A 16374-nucleotide genomic window follows, 5' to 3' on the forward strand; every position below is an offset into this window, starting at 1 on the left:
AAAGAAAACAAACAAACAAACAAACAGAAACAGAAAAAGACAACCCAGGAGGGGCGATTGATACTAACAAACCCTTTTCTTACAAACCACGCAGAAGTTAGCTGCAACACCACTGAGCTTCACATTCCCATTAACACGGACACACATTGGACCTCTATGGAATAAGCAAATCAGTTAGTCAGCAGAAACATCCTTAAATTAAAGGTTAGAGAGGTTTGTCAGAAAAAGACCCCAGATTTAATCAAATGTACCCTTTTGGTTCTGGATGGAGCAGTGGATCTTTTCAAGACTAAGACACGACATGAGATCAGTTTCCTCTTTGTCTTGGTCCATTTTAAAGAGGAGGCAGTGCCGTTTCTCCATCATGGTCACACGTGGCTTCGTGTCGGAGTGACGGAGCTGTAGCTGCATGTGTGGACGGCATGCCGAGCTGCTTGAAGACACTGGTTTCTGGAAGTGTTCCTGAGCCGTGCACAGATTTATCACAGAGCAGTGTTTCTGCTGAAGGTTACAGTCATCAGCCTGCGCACAGAGATTCCCCCAGATCCTCCGAGTGTGCTGATGATGTCATGTTGTGTAGATGATGAGATGTTCACAGCGAGGACTGCGATTCTGAAACAGGTTGTGAACCTCTGAGAAGCTCCGCATCTCTGAGATGATCTTTTTCTACCTGATCACGTGACCGACCTGCTGCCAGCTCACTTTTGATCTTCTCTTTAGCACCGCTGACTTTCACACGCTTTTGTTGCTCGATCCCAACTTATAGGGCACGTCGCCCCCGCCAAATTCCACATGAGCTCGGATTTGTCACGAGCAGTAAAATGAAAATTCATTTTCTCAGTTACATTTTCCTGGTTTTATTGAATATTTGAAATATCTGTCAGAGAAACAGGAACAGCGGCTTTAACAAGGATCATACATGTGCTGACTCGGTCGTTTCAGCTGCTAAAAATGGTTGATTAATAAATGAAGACATTGATGAAGCACCTTTTTACACACACGTGCCAAAAACAGTATTTATTGTGTGACTTTAAAGGTTTTGGGCTCAGTTTGGGGGTTGGAGAAGCTCCAGATCCACAGCTTCATACACTCAACAAAAATATAAACGCAACACCTTTGTTACTGCTCCCATTCCCCATGGGATGGACGCAGAGACCTAAAATTCATTCCAGATACACAATATAACCATCCCTCCCAAACAGTGGTCACAAATCAGTCCAAATGTGTGGTAGTGGGCACATCTGCTATATTGAGATAATCCATCCCATCTCACAGGTGTGCCACATCAGGATGCTGATCTGACATCATGAGTAGTGCACAGGTGTACCTCAGACTGCCCACAACAAAAGGCCACCCTGGAATGTGCAGTTTTTTGTGCTATTGGGGGTCTGGGGACCCAGAACCGGTCAGGATCTGGTGTGACCACCATTTGCCTCATGCAGTGCAACACATCGTCGCATGGAGTCTATCAGATTGTCAATTGTGGCCTGTGGAATGTTGGTCCACTCCACTTTAATGGCTGTGCGAGGTTGTTGGATATTCGTGGGAACTGGTACACGCTGTCGTATACGCCGGTCAGGCACATCCCGAACATGCTCAATGGGTGACATGTCCGGTGAGTATGCTGGCCATGCAAGAACTGGGACATTCTCAGCTGCCATCTGCCCTGAACAATGTGAACCATGATTCATCCGTGAAGCGCACACCTCTCCAACGTGCCAGACGCCATCGAATGTGAGCATTTGCCCACACAAGTCTGTTACGGCGACGAGCTGGAGTCAGGTCAAGACCCCGATGAGGACGACGGGCATGCAGTTGAGCGTCCCTGAGACGGTTTCTGACAGTTTGTGCAGAAATTGTTTGGTTGTGCAAACCAATTGTTCCAGCAGCTGTCTGGGTGGCTGGTCTCAGACGATCTTGGAGGTGAACCTGCTGGATGTGGAGGTCCTGGGCTGGTGTGGTTACACGAGGTCTGCGGTTGTGAGGCCGGTTGGATGTGCTGCCATATTCTCTGAAACGCCTGTGGAGACGGCTTATGGTTGAGAAATGAACATTCAATGCACGGGCGACAGATCTGGTTGACATTCCTGCTGTCAGCATGCCAATTACACGCTCCCTCATTGCTTGTGGCATCTGTGGCATTTTGCTGTGAGACAAAACTGCACATTCCAGGGTGGCCTTTTGTTGTGGGCAGTCTGAGGTACACCTGTGCACTACTCATGATGTCAGATCAGCATCCTGATGTGGCACACCTGTGAGGTGGGATGGATTATCTCAATATAGCAGATGTGCCCACTACCACACATTTGGACTGATTTGTGACCACTGTTTGGGAGGGATGGTTATATTGTGTATCTGGAATGAATTTTAGGTCTCTACGTCCATCCCATGGGGAATGGGAGCAGTAACAAAGGTGTTGCGTTTATATTTTTGTTGAGTGTATGTGCAGGAAGTCTGTCAGGGCCAAGTGGAACATTCAGGATTATCTTTGTCCCTTTCAGGCAGCCATAATGCAATAACCTACTGCCTGGATACGGACGACAGGTCTCCCATCGACCTCATGCAGCCTGACATGCTGCAGAAGCTCGACAAATTCATGAAGCCCCTCATTCGTCCATTTGTGTACAAGTGGGCAAAAACCCAGGTAATACTTTTACAGCACTGTTCTGAAACAGCTGTCGCCTCAGGCGGATTACACTGTACAGTATCAGAGAGAAACCCAGCCATCCCACGATCCTCTACCAGCAGCTCACGGTGACAGTGGGGAGGAGGAGCACAATGTGATGACAGGCTGTAACTGTACCTGTGTTAGTCCTTCTTGTGTATAAAGCCGGACCTGCTGTGATGAGTTGTGTGTCCTCCATGTTTCAGGAGTGTTGTATAAAGCATCAGCTGGACTGTGGGGTGAGGTACTGCGACCTGAGGATTGCACACAGGCCCAACGACAGCTCCACACACCTGTACTTCTACCATGGCGTCTACACCACGCTCACTGTGGAGGTGACTCACAGCCCGGTCACACATATGCAAACAGATGCTAAATCCATGACAGGTTTAGATTTGGAATTCTGTGGGCTTCATGGTTATCCATTCTGGCTTTTAGCTTTCTTCTTCACAGCTTACAGAGAAAGTTATGTTTCAATAGAGAGCAACAGAATATCAACCAAAAATCCAGAAACTCAGTTTGAAATAAGTATTTGATCCCCTACAGACGCCCACAGAATGGCTGTGTGGCCCACGTAGCACAATCACCCAGTCAGATACTCCTGATCTCAGCTCGGTGTGCGAATAAAGCACCGCTGTCCACAGACTGCAAGACCAAAGAGCTGTCACCGGATGTCAGGGGCAGGACTGCAGACCTGCACCAGGGTGACGGAGCGACAGGAGAGAAGGTGAAGCTGTCAGTGCGATTATTCAGAAATCTAAAGTGAGGATGATCCTGAGAAAGGTGGTGGGAGGAGCTTGTTAACGACAGTCACAGATGACACCGCAAGTAGCATGAAGTTTGCAGTGAACATGTGAATCACAAGCTTGACAGAAAGTGCTGAGTCGCGTTTTCAAATTCAAATTCAAATTTTATTTGTCACGTACACAGTCATACACAGTACGATATGTAGTGAAATGCTTGGACAACTGCTCGTGACCTAAAGAAAACAAAAAAGGAAAGGCTATGAATAAGATAGGAAATAAATATGAAAAATTAAAAAGGGTAAATTTAACTAGGAAGGAATAAAATATAAATTAAGGTTAAAAATGAAATAACTGTACAACACAAATTAGAATGAAGGGTAAATTTAACTGGGAAAGAATAAGATAAAATATATAAATTAAAGTTGAAAATAAAATAACTGTACAACAAAATACACAATACACAATATAGAACTATATAAGAATGTATGAAGAAATCTAAATATAAATAAATATATACACAATAACAGCAGCTGTACAAGTATTAACCGGAAATGAAGAATATAGTGACCAGTGTTGTGCAAAAACAATGTCCAGAATGTCCAGTGTGTGTGTGTAAGAACCATATGTGTGGGTCAGTACTGTGTGGTGGTGTGATTGAGAGACCGTATCGCCTGCGGGAAGAAGCTCCTCCTCAGTCTCTCTGTGTTGGTCTTCAGGGAGCGGAATCGCTTTCCTGACCTCAGCAGAGAGAACAGTCTGTTGTTGGGATGGCTGAGGTCCTTCACGATCTTCCTGGCCTTGGTCCGGCACCGCCTGCTGTAGATTGAGTGCAGGTCAGGGAGCTCGGAGCGGATGGTGCGCTCAGCTGACCGCACAACCCTCTGTAGAGCTCGTCTGTCCTGCATGGTGCTGTTCCCGAACCAGGTTAAGATGTTTCCCGCCAGGATGCTCTCTATGGTGCACGAGTAAAAGTTCCTGAGCACCTTGGAGGGCAGTTGGAAGTCTCTCAAGCGTCTGAGGTGGTAGAGACGCTGTCGGGCCTTTTTCACCACGGTGTTGATGTGACAGGACCATGACAGGTCCTGCGTGATGTGAACTCCGAGGTATTTGAAGCTGTCCACTCTCTCCACTGGGCACTCGTTGATGACGGGGGTCTGGTAGTTCCTCTCCTGCTTAGTGCTGAAGTCCACTATCAGCTCCTTTGTCTTACTGACGTTTAGAAGGAGGTTGTTCCTCTGGCACCAGTTCTCCAGATTCCTAATCTCCTTCAGGTAGGCCGTCTCGCTGTTATCAGAGATCAGGCCCACCACGACGGTGTCGTCAGCAAACTTGATGATGGTGGTGGAGCTGGTAGTGGCCACACAGTCATATGTGTACAAGGAGTACAGCAGGGGGCTCAGAACACACCCCTGGGGGGCTCCAGTGCTGAGAGTGGTGGAGGCTGAGACATGTCCGCCCATCCTTACTGCCTGTGGTGAGTCCCAGATGCTCCAGCTTGGTGGTGAGTGTGGAGGGAATTATGGTGTTAAATGCAGAGCTGTAGTCTATGAAGAGCATTTTAACATAATTCCCCCTTCTAGTGTCCAAGTGAGTGAGTGATGTGTGGAGGAGATGAGAGATGGCATCGTCTGTGGAACGATTTGGACGGTAAGCGAACTGTAGTGGGTCCAGTGTGTCTGGTAGTGAAGAAATGATGAAGTCTCTGACCAGGCGTTCAAAGCACTTCATCACTACTGAGGTGAGGGCTACAGGGCGATAGTCATTGAGAGAAGCAGGGTGGGGTTTCTTCGGGACAGGAACAATAATGGACTCTTTGAAGCATGTGGGGATCACCGACTGAGATAAAGAGATGTTGAATATCTCAGTGAACACAGGAGCTAGCTGGTATGCGCAGTCTCTTAGGATACGACCTGGGATGCCGTCTGGTCCTGCTGCTTTCCTTTAATACGCGTTCACTCAATGACATGAAAACCAGTTTATACCTTTCAGGTTTGTTCTGCGTCTTTGGTTGATATTCTGTGATATTCTGTGATAACTTCCATAAGAGACAGACCGTCTTTGGAAGTGAGCACACACACACACACACACACACACACACACACACACACACACACACACACAGAGTAAGAGTATCCCTATGTTAATCTGAGTGTTCAGGGATTACTGCACACACACTGAGCTCATTTTTAGAAACTTTGACTATGTTTGACATGAGCAATCCCACACGCGTGTTTTAAAGCAGGAACTGAAAACAGCAGGACTACATCATTAGGAACAAAATGGCAGCAATAACACGTCAAATCAGCTGTGCACGTGGGCGGGATGAAGTTCATTTTGGTGTGTGAGGGTTGAGCTCGCCTGTGTCTCTGACAGACAGTGCTGACGGAGATCCGAGAGTGGCTGGACGCCCATCCCAAAGAGGTGGTCGTCCTCTCCTTCAGCCACTTCCTCGGCCTGAGCCAGGAGCTCCACGCGGTGCTGCTCACCACCATACGTACCGTGTTTGCCTCCAAACTCTGTCCCAAAAAGGTACGGATGCACTTCCTGTTTCCTGAAACATCTCATAGGTTTCTAACTGTAAGGGTGAAGCCGGCACAGAATCCCAAAGTATCCTGTTTTACAGATTTACAGCAGAGGTGCTGACAGGGCGCTCCTGTTAAATAGCTCACACTGGATGAACCCATTTCACGGCAGTCGCACACGCATCAGTCAGCCAGTGTCAGTATCAAACACCTGGACGTGACCACAGAGAGGATTCATCCATCCATTTATGCCTCCTCCAGTTTAGCTCCGCCCACAAAATGTGCAAACATTAAAACCGACTGTACACAAACTTCATATATCAAAAAAGTGGACTTCCATTAAGTGTACTTCTTTGACCTTTAACTCATATTAAAGAGCCTGGTGGGGTTTATTTAAACTTTTAGGGAGGATTATGGGAGCCGTGGTGATTGCATTACCTGGATTATTAAGGCGTTCACGGCTCTGATGTGTTGCTTTCAGGCTGAGGTCACTCTTCGTAAGCTCTGGGCTTCGGGCTACCAGGTGATCGCGTCCTACGAGCACAGCACGGAGCGCCGGCACACTGAGCTGTGGCCGGACATCCCATACTGGTGGGCCAACAAATGCAAAGCCGAGGCTCTGATTGATGAGTTTGAACGCATGAAGCAACAAAACAGGAGACCAGGTGACCTGCTGACGAGTCATGATGTCAGACAGGTGAGGATTAAACACATTCACCATCTGGATCTCACCGTGTGTGCGTGTGTGTTTCAGGAGGTTTCTTTGTGACGGGGATTAATCTGACGGAGGACCTGAAGTACATCTGCACCCACCCAACTGAGTCCCTGAAGGACCTGGTGATGTCCACGTACCCGACGCTGCTCGGCTGGGTCAAAGAGCAGACGCCCGGCGAGGAGGACGGCTCGCTGAACATCATCGCCGGCGACTTCGTCTCGGAGAGCTGCTTCGTGCCCACCGTCGTGGCGCTGAACCAGAAGCTTCTGAAGCGGTCCTCGTGACTGTAACAAGCGTGGCCTGAGGAGAACATGAACCACAGCATGAGAAGCACACAGGCCTTTTTGTTAGCGGTGACACAATAATACTTGAATATTTGTTCAGACATGGACGTTTCAGCCTTTAAGCTGCTTGAAAACAGACGTTCTGGTATTTGGACCTGCACTGTTTGTTTACACTCACCTCATTATTTATGCAATGTTGGAGGCAGCGCCGTGGCCGGACTCACGTTACGCTGACCGGAGCAATAATTCTACAAATAATCCAGTGCGTAGGCTTTTTAGAGCGGGGTCGTGCTGCGTGAGATCGATCCGAACCCCTCACAGTCAGCTGCAACATGACCCTACCGTACAAGCGAGCCTTCACCTGCTCTCCCCTGTCCCACCTGCTGATATGAGCCTGAAATTTACCCAGGATGCACCTAAACTGTGACAGATCGTCACACTGTTGCTCACAGCTGCTCAGAGATGAGGAACAGAGTTCAGAGGTCTGCAGAGTTAAACTGAGTGGCGTTAAACACCTGGTGTCTTCTGGATAAGAGCTGAAACATCTTCACAAAGTCGAACTGCTGCAGTCTGAAACACAGTTTAAATGTCCCAAAAGGTTGATTCTGTCCATCTGGAAGAAACAGCCCAGTGTTCATTCAGTGGGCTGGTTTCAGTCATTGTGCAGAGGTACTGTTTATAAGGTTGGAGACCTGCAGTCAGCTGAGACTGAAGAAGTCTCTAAACTCTCACTGAAGAAGGATGAGGACAAAACGTTTCTCCCACTGAAAGCATCCAGATGAACAGAATCAACTTTACTGGTATTTCTTTACCTGGATGACTGAGCATGTATCGAGATGCAGCTTAAATGTGTTTTCAGCCCTGACGGGTTCATGTGCACTTATGAAAGTAATCATGAGTGTAAAATATTCCCGGTATGAAGGTAAAGATATGTGTGGCATCAGTAAATAATCTGAAAGAATCAGCTTATTGTGAGGGGTCAGATGGGAGCTGCTGCTTGATTTTATTTTGAAATGACCCATGAATAAGCACAACGAATTCAGCGAGCACACGTGACTGTACTCTTTTATAATATTGTGTGTGCAATATTATTTCGTATTTAACCACAGAGAATGTAGAAGAGATTTGAAACTTATGCAAACTGCATGGAAAACATATTTGCATGAACACAGCCCCGACTGTTCTACTAAAGCCTGATTTAGCCAGTAGATTGAGGTTTTCCTCCCAATGATGCTGTGCCGCTGTGCCTGTGGACATGAGCTTTTCCAATAAACACAAGCATTTGTAAGAAAATCCTCTTTTTGTTCCCTGACTCATCAGCACAGTGTGAGAGGTTTTTCCCATTACAGCTGAACTCAGCCGGAGTGATCTGCCCTCTGCAGGGTTTCGCCAGCAGGGCGCAGTGTGACTGCTCTGTCTTTTCCTGACCACTTTCTGTGTCATGAGGTGAAGGAAAGGAGCACGGAGCTCAGAAAATCTGATATGTTTGTTACATCATTCATTTTTTCTTCCCCCTGCTGATCCCGTCCATCTCCTCTGGATCTCCTTTATTCAGGTTTCCTGTGACTGAAGTTCATCATCATCCTAAAAGCTGAAACACAGAGCTAATGCAAACTGAGTTACAGGTGCACGACATATAAGGAATGACACAAGTGACAGCTGTCATTGTAATCAGCTTGTGAATGGACGTGTGGCTTTAAAAGTACAATGATAGACGGAACCTTCAAAACCTTTAAAACTCTGAACTTTTCTTTTTGATAGAGCTTATACAGCAGGACAGTTAATCAAAAACACAGCAACAAGTCCACCTCTGATTCGCTGAAAGACTCTGAAAGACTAAATGAATGTTTTGGAGTCAAAGTCTGGACTTAAATCAGACTGAGCTGCTTCATTGTGACCTTAAACAGGCGTTCATGCTGGAAAATTCTCTAATGTGTCTGAATTAAAGCATTTCTGCAAAGAAGAGTGGGCTAAATTTCCTCCACAGTGACATGAAAGACTCACTGAAGGCATCACAAATACTTGGTGGTGGAACAGCCAGTTATCAGGTTTAGGGGCCGTTACTTTTGCACACAGGGCAGGTAGGTTTACATAACTTTCATCACTATCTTTGTCCAATATTCAAATTTGATGGTCTGAAAAATGTAAATATGCAAAAACAGGACAAACTCATTCTTAGCAGTGGGAGGCAGATATCGGTATAATGCAGCCACAACTAGATCTCTGTTATTCTTTTTGATTGTCTCTGCTTGTGCTCAGCATAACAGATGTTAAAGCTGAGTGCATTAATCTAATGCACTCATGATTTTTTTTTTAATATATATAATAGCTGGTAGAAAACACTCTAATCTTCTACTGCTACTAGTATCTACTACTACTGTATTTTTTCACTTAAAGAGTAAAAAATTGACTTAGTACTTCAACTACTTTGTCCTCTGAAGATCATGATGCTACCTGGAAAATGAAAGCTGTGGAAGCTGGTGAAAGCATACACTGTCAAACAAACACCCGTCCCACAGGTTTTTTCTGCCACTCCCTTATGATAAAACTTGGCTCCAACATGTTTTGAGTTTACACACGAGCTTACACATGAGCTTAAACATGAGCCCACAGATATATTTCCTGTCTCTGGTTCTTTGAGAGTTCAAATACTTTTTTCTCATGAGGTGGCCAATGAGTATTCTTACACCATTTTTCACAAAATCCCACAGCCTACCTTTAGGCCTTCATGTGCCTGAGGGGGTGGAGGCGGTACATAAACATCACAGCCACAGTTGGTTTCTTATGTCATGGTGGATTTCTTCCAAGGAACTAAAGACTCAACGGACACATTCTATATCAGTGATGTTCCTGAAGCCATGTGGCAATAACTGGGCGGTAAACCCACGCGTCTCCACTTGTACACCAACTGAAATGAAATGAACTGAATTGATGCAAGAGAGGAGATTCTGAGAATGAGCCAGCAGGCTGTAACTGAGTTCATGCTCATGGACAGTTCAGTTGCCTCCGCTGAATCGTTTATCCAGGTGTGTGTTAGAAAACGCCTGACAGAAATCAGCACAGGTATAAAACTGAACATACTGACTGACAGTTCAGTTCATATCTAAGCTTCTAACTTGGAAGACTGTATTATAAATCTGTAGAAAAGAGAATTCCTGGAGAATCAGGAAGTGGACACACTTCAGTTTCTTATCACTGCAGAGCTGCCGAACTGAGTTTTTTTTTTAATTTAGGAGGAGGACAGAAGATGCAGTCTGTGTGGCTTCACTGAAGATGACAGTTATTCTATTTCAATACTTTATATTAACAGTCTCAGTTATTCAGAGACTGTCAGAGCTAGAACAACCAATCGCAGCTGCCAGACCTCGACTCTGGACGTGATTAAATATGACGCATTGCTCACTTGATTGATTTAAATGGTGTAACTGAAATCCTGGGGCCAGCTGTAATGTGGATCATGTTAAAACACCTCACTCATTATATTTCGCTTTTTGCCTCAGTAAAACAAATATATATTCATCTACAGGATTTTCCTTCCATATAAGACAGTTTGATGCAGATGTTTTTGTCACTTGATGATGGGTCAGTGTGCAGATGTTACACATGAACTTCAGCGTGAGCAGAAGAGAGAGCTCCCACACCATCCTCTTCCTTTCAATAAGAAGCTAAGCTGTATTTCCACATTACTTTGCGATGTTGTGTTCCTTGTGTCTCACACAAAGAGCAGAAGGCACCCAGATTTGAATTAAACATGTGAAACTAGATCTTCAGTATAGTGTGAACAGGATGGTGCACAGACATCCCAAAGTCACCTGTTCACCAGTGGAGTCATAAAAGAGATCAACTGTTTCATACACTGCACTCTGAAACACGATATATGAGCCTTCTTTTTGCAAAGATGTGCTTGGGTTGAACGCTTTCACATGCAGACAAAGCTTTGAATTACATAACAGAAGGTTCTAATTTACAAAAATGTTCATCCACAGTGGAAGAAGACATGTATGACGAACTGTGGGACAACAATATAGAGACTGCTCAGGAGACACTTCAGAATCCATTTCTACAGCACGATTTCTTTGCATCTTCACTTAAAATTTAGAGCAGTGAATTTAGAGCTGACTGCTCATTCACAGGGGGTCGTCTCAGTGTTTCTGTATCAGTGTAGGGTCTTTGTAATACAAAGCACCTCAAGGTGACTACTGTTACAGAAATAATAAATGCTGTGTGTGTCTATGAAACATTAGCACACTGTGTACCTCGCATCTCTGCTTTACTGCTACTGACGTGCAGCTTCCTGTGATGGTGTCATCATTCAGTCAGTATAACCGCCTTTTACCATGCTGCTCTGCCATAGCTGTGGTTTAATTCTGCTAAACCACAATGTCTATGCTGAGTGCAGAACTGTGGAAATAACACAACACATTTGTTCTTGAATTCCCAGTTGAGGTGCTAAAATCACTACAACGTTATTTTAGGGACATAAATTGGAGCACAGTGTCATTGTTCAGCTGATGATCTGCAGTGCCTCTGCTTCTTCGTGCTCACCTGCAGGAGTCCCACAGTGACAGCTTTTCATGTCTGCAGGCGTGTCCTGCACAGCTTTTCCACCAGGCTGTGCTGTGGAATAAACATGGGTTTTCCCACAGTTAAAAAGGTTTGCTTCACTTTTGATTTCCACTGTGGCTGTGAACTGTTTAATCATTTATTTTAAAGTGAAATTAAACATTAGTTTAGCACATTTTATATTTATGAATGGCTTTGAATTAATTCAACACAGCTTTTACAATGATAAGAGATGCAGGTCTAATTTTTCGGTGCGTACTCTCTATACCCAGCGCCAATGATTTCACCAACGCCACAACACCAGGCTGGGTCGTGCTCGGATGTTAAAAGTTAATGCTTTACACTGAAAACCCATCTTACACACACATGCTACTAAATGAGAAACTTTAAGTTAAATGTTAACAGTCTGCAAGTCTTTGAAAAATCATCTGCAAATGATCCAAAACTACAGCAGCATAACTGAAGCCCCAGCATGAGCTGCACAAACTGGAATAAAAAGCCTGAAGGTGGCGATTTAAATTGTTTCACTCTGACACTGCTCCTCACACTCTGCAGCTTCACTCTTCCTTTTGTTCTTCCCACTACACCACAGGTGTTGAACTCCAGTTCTCGAGGGCCAGTGTCGTGAAACTTTTACAGGTGTCCTTGCTGCAATACACCTGAATAGAATTTGTAGGTCATTAGTTTTATTAAAAAAAAACTCCTAAAACCACTTTTATTGCACCATGTTCATTCACTCTTGAGCTGCTGTAACATGAGTCAAATAGCTGAATTGCCACCCCTGAGAGGTGACCCCTGCACTACACCCAGTTTCCTGGTGTAAATAGCAGCCACCTCCACTTTACCGGTAACTGTGATTAAAAAATGTCATATCGACCATTTTTGTGCACACAGGCTAAATAATCATTTTAACAGTAGATGTTGTCATAAATAATTTTGTCATGTCTCAGAAATGCTGTCTGTATCCTGACACAAATTTGAGCGGTCGTTGTCATTCCAACGCATCTAACTACAACAAAGGTGGCCTTGGAGGCGGGAATATACCTACTGTGCCTTGTTTTATGCAGCTGTTTCCTCGTTGATGAGTTTAAAAGAGGAGATGCTGTCATGACTCATCGAGTGATGCCACTGACCAGCCAATCGGTGACATGCAGACTGACAACCACATGTTAGTACCTGCTCAGAACTCATTCTTGCTTGGAATCCGGCCCTGGAGCTAGGATACTAAAAAAGTACCAGGTACCAGGAACTATGACCTAATGAAAAACCGTGAAAACCGTGCTGAGTCGATCCGAGTAGGTATGAATGGAAAAGTGAGCGCCTCATGTCACTCATCACTCTTTAAACTTCAGTTTGATTTCTTGAGTGAATTCTCTGATGTGCCAAGTTACTTCATTCAGTGTTATTGACCCCAGAGAGTGGATTTTACTCAGGTCTGTCTGTGACATCAGAATCAGAATACTTCAATAATCCCTAAGGAAATTATATGGGTTACAATTGCTCCAAGACAGTAACAGTAACAGACTAAACTAATGAAATAATACAATATATTACAAAGTTTACAAATTGAAGAAATAGCACTAATATATACAAATCGCCAGTGTTGGGGAGTAACGGAATACATGTACCGCCGTTATGTATCTAGAATACAAAATATGAGTAACTATATTCCGTTACAGTTACAGTTTATTAGGGTGGTATTTAGAATACAGTTACTTTGTTGAAATAAAGGGATTACACGGTGGTCTTTTCCTGTTTCATATGTTAGGCTATGGTCTCTCTATTTTTGGTAATTCCACACCATTGGAAACCCAAACAAAACACGCATTAAGAGGCTCAAATGCCTGTGTCTCAATTTCATGTCTCATAATGACTTGAAGAGATATTTTTTAAAATGATTTAATATGAAAGCAATAGCAGAGTGTTACAGGCATAGCCCTAAATAATGTAGCTTCATGGGCAGTGTAGTCCGTGCTGCAGGGAGAATGGACTGCCATACCTGTTATGTGTCTGTGAGTGAGGGAGGGAGAAAAAGGTGAGTGGAAAAGTACGACTTGTCACTGAGCAGAAACGTGAGCCGGAAGCATGTAAATATAATAATAACCACTGCAGCCAAAAAGAGTGCCTGACAAGCCCAGTTGTAAGTAAGCCATTAAGACTCGACTGTACACTGTGTTCCTGTTTTCCTCCGAAACAATAAGTTCCGCTGGAGCAGCCTTTCAACGCCTCCCTCTGTCTCTGGCTAGCAACGTTTACCCAGACAACAAAGTAAAGCTAGTTTTCGGCCGTATTAGCCAGAGGTCCCTTTACTATGGTTCAGAGCCGCGGACCTCTTTTATGCATGGAAAAGTTTTCTATACTAGATCGCTGCAAAAAGTGCAGCCTTGCCTAATGTCCACCCTATTACTCATTTTAGTTGTAAAAAGCATGATAATATATTAAGTAATCCAAGGTATTCAGAATACGTTACTCTCATTGAGTAACGTAACGGAATACGTTGCAAAATACATTTTGGGGCATGTATTCTGTATAATCTGCAATCCAAAAGTAACCTTCCCAACACTGCAAATCGCTCAATTATAAACATTAAGACTACTGACAAAGAATATAACAGTGGTGAGAATATTACAGAGGTGGAATATATGTGGTTGACATTTAACTCTAGCCTGTGAACTTTGTCATTTGCTATTTTACTGTAGAGCGTGTGCAAAAGGGTGTAACTATTGCAGTGTTTACAATGTATTAGACGGAGTGTCTCGGGCTTTTGTGTTTGTGGATGTGACTTTCTTTTGTTATTTAGTTGGGAGCGTCTGTTCCCGGGATCCGTGGGTTAATCCATCCTGTGCTCCCAGTCTGTTCCTTCCTGTTTGTCTTTCGTCTCTGTGTTAAACTAAGCTCTCCTGTTTGAGTCTGTCATCTGTTACTTCCTGTTTTACTTTGGTGGTCTTGTTTCTTGTCCTTGTGTCTGGTTTAACTTTCCTTGTCTCGTTATCCCTGATTTGTTCCCACCTGTTTCCACTTGTTTCCTCGCCCCTTATCATCTGCTGTGTGTTTATTATCCGAGCCTCCCCTTGTCCTCTGTCTGCTCCGTGGTTCCAGGTCTTCCTACCCTGCACATAGTCTGACAGGTTCACAGCCACTGCTGCTTCGCTTCAGATCGCCTGTCTGATGGGAGCTCCTCTACATCCCATTTTTCACATCTCTGTGACTACGTTATTTTTTTTTAAATTTTGGATAGCACAGTCATCAGTCCTTCGACCTGGATCATCAAAAAGGAGAGTACAGTTGGAAAACACCAATCTCCATGTTCACCAGTTCATAAAAGAGGCCTGACCCTGGATAACGTTAATAAACACAACCTAAGCTGTAATGTCTAAAGCTAATGACCGTGAAAAATCTCTACGTTTTTTTTACTGGCAAGATCAGCAGCATCAGGTCAGAGTTCAAGTGCCCCAGCCAGCTGTGCTCCCAAAGCTTGAACTGATCAGAAGTTGGTTTTGAACTGATTTCCAGGACAGGTACACATCTTCCCTTTCCGACGAACACCATTAAAGCATTCATACATTTATTCATGCATTTAAAGAGATATGTCAGGCAGTGGCGTGTCTAGAAAATTTTTGTTGGGGGGGCCAGGTAGGGGCACAGATTTGGAGAAGGGTGGCAGATGTAATTGGCAGATAATGTTAAAAACAATTCTACCAACCGTTAACCATAATTCAATAACCCTGTAAACCTAATAACCGTAACCTTATTAGAATGAGATTTTAACCACTACGGTGCAAAGTGTTTAGATACTGTGTTGATTAAGTACAAGAGATACAATCAGTCAGTGTTTATTCAGCATTCAAGGACATCAATATTTGCATAGTATTTTTACTGACATGTAGTGCACATATGTTTTGGGCAAAAACATTTTTGAATATTAAAATACGAACATTTGTAACATACAATTGGCAAATTAGCCAATTCCAATGCAAAACCAATGCCTGTAAAAAAAAAAAAAAAAAAAGAAGATAATCTTCTCACAAACTGGTGTTTGATTTTGAAACAGGAAAAAAGTGGAGAAACAACTGAAAAGACTAACATTTGAATAAAACCTGAAAGCAAGTAAATACTTTATATGCTGCCTTACTTTGGTAATATTGAGAACAACACTGGCTGATGATGAAATGCAGTCAGCTGGCATGGTGACACTGCCAGTATTAACCTGCAGGGCTGGACTGGGACAAAAAATTGGGCATTTTCACTACAGATTGGCCCACCAGGTATTAAAGCCATAAAGCCTTTGAATGAAAACAAATGCTGTTGTGACAGTGATGTACAGTCTTTTTGGTATATGTATGATTTCTATACATTTTACGTCAGATAAAAACTTTCTTCGCAAGATTCAGATAATTATTTAATAAAAGCTAGATATTTTAAATGAGAATAAAAAAGAAAAGTATTTCTTTGTGCCCTCCTCTCCCTGTTAATGCCCTACCTGGCCCCCTGGCAACACTTTGCTAGACCCGCCCCTGCACAGTTACCAGCTGTCAGCTACATAAAAAAAGGATCCTGGTGTTATTTATCTCTCAGAAACAGTTCATAACTTCAACTCATTCATGTCACCTAAAAGGTAAACCTGTTTCTCCATCACCTGTTCAGCTCTGATGATTCAGTAAGGACATCTCCTGGTTTCATCTTCATGTTTCCCTCTCACCACATATGCAAACCGACATCATGACCAGCAGCTTTACAGCTTTACAGCTGTGGCTCCAGCAAACATTCTAACTAAATAAATTCTAACAACAGCTGATCAAGCTTAAACGTGCTGCTGCTGTTTAGCGCGACATCTGCTGGTTTCCTCTTTCTGGCGCAAAGTGGGTGATAAACAAACAAG

The 16374-nt window shown here is 43.9% G+C and overlaps 1 protein-coding gene across 1 annotated transcript in view; it reads left to right on the forward strand.

Moving 5' to 3' along the window:
* plcxd1.1 (phosphatidylinositol-specific phospholipase C, X domain containing 1, tandem duplicate 1) overlaps positions 1-6932 on the forward strand; it is a 7735-nt gene extending 803 nt beyond the window's left edge. The window contains exons 2-6 of the mRNA XM_085348128.1: positions 2502-2644; positions 2872-3000; positions 5785-5940; positions 6415-6598; positions 6688-6932. Coding sequence (XP_085204254.1) covers positions 2502-2644; positions 2872-3000; positions 5785-5940; positions 6415-6598; positions 6688-6932 — 857 coding nt within the window. The remainder of the gene's footprint in view (positions 1-2501; positions 2645-2871; positions 3001-5784; positions 5941-6414; positions 6599-6687) is intronic.
* Positions 6933-16374: the final 9442 nt, after the last annotated feature.

Source organism: Diplotaxodon limnothrissa, linkage group LG23 (assembly GCF_057381915.1).
Source record: "Diplotaxodon limnothrissa isolate DT_005_m linkage group LG23, D_limnothrissa_male_GT1.1, whole genome shotgun sequence".
NCBI classification, from domain to species: domain Eukaryota; kingdom Metazoa; phylum Chordata; class Actinopteri; order Cichliformes; family Cichlidae; genus Diplotaxodon; species Diplotaxodon limnothrissa.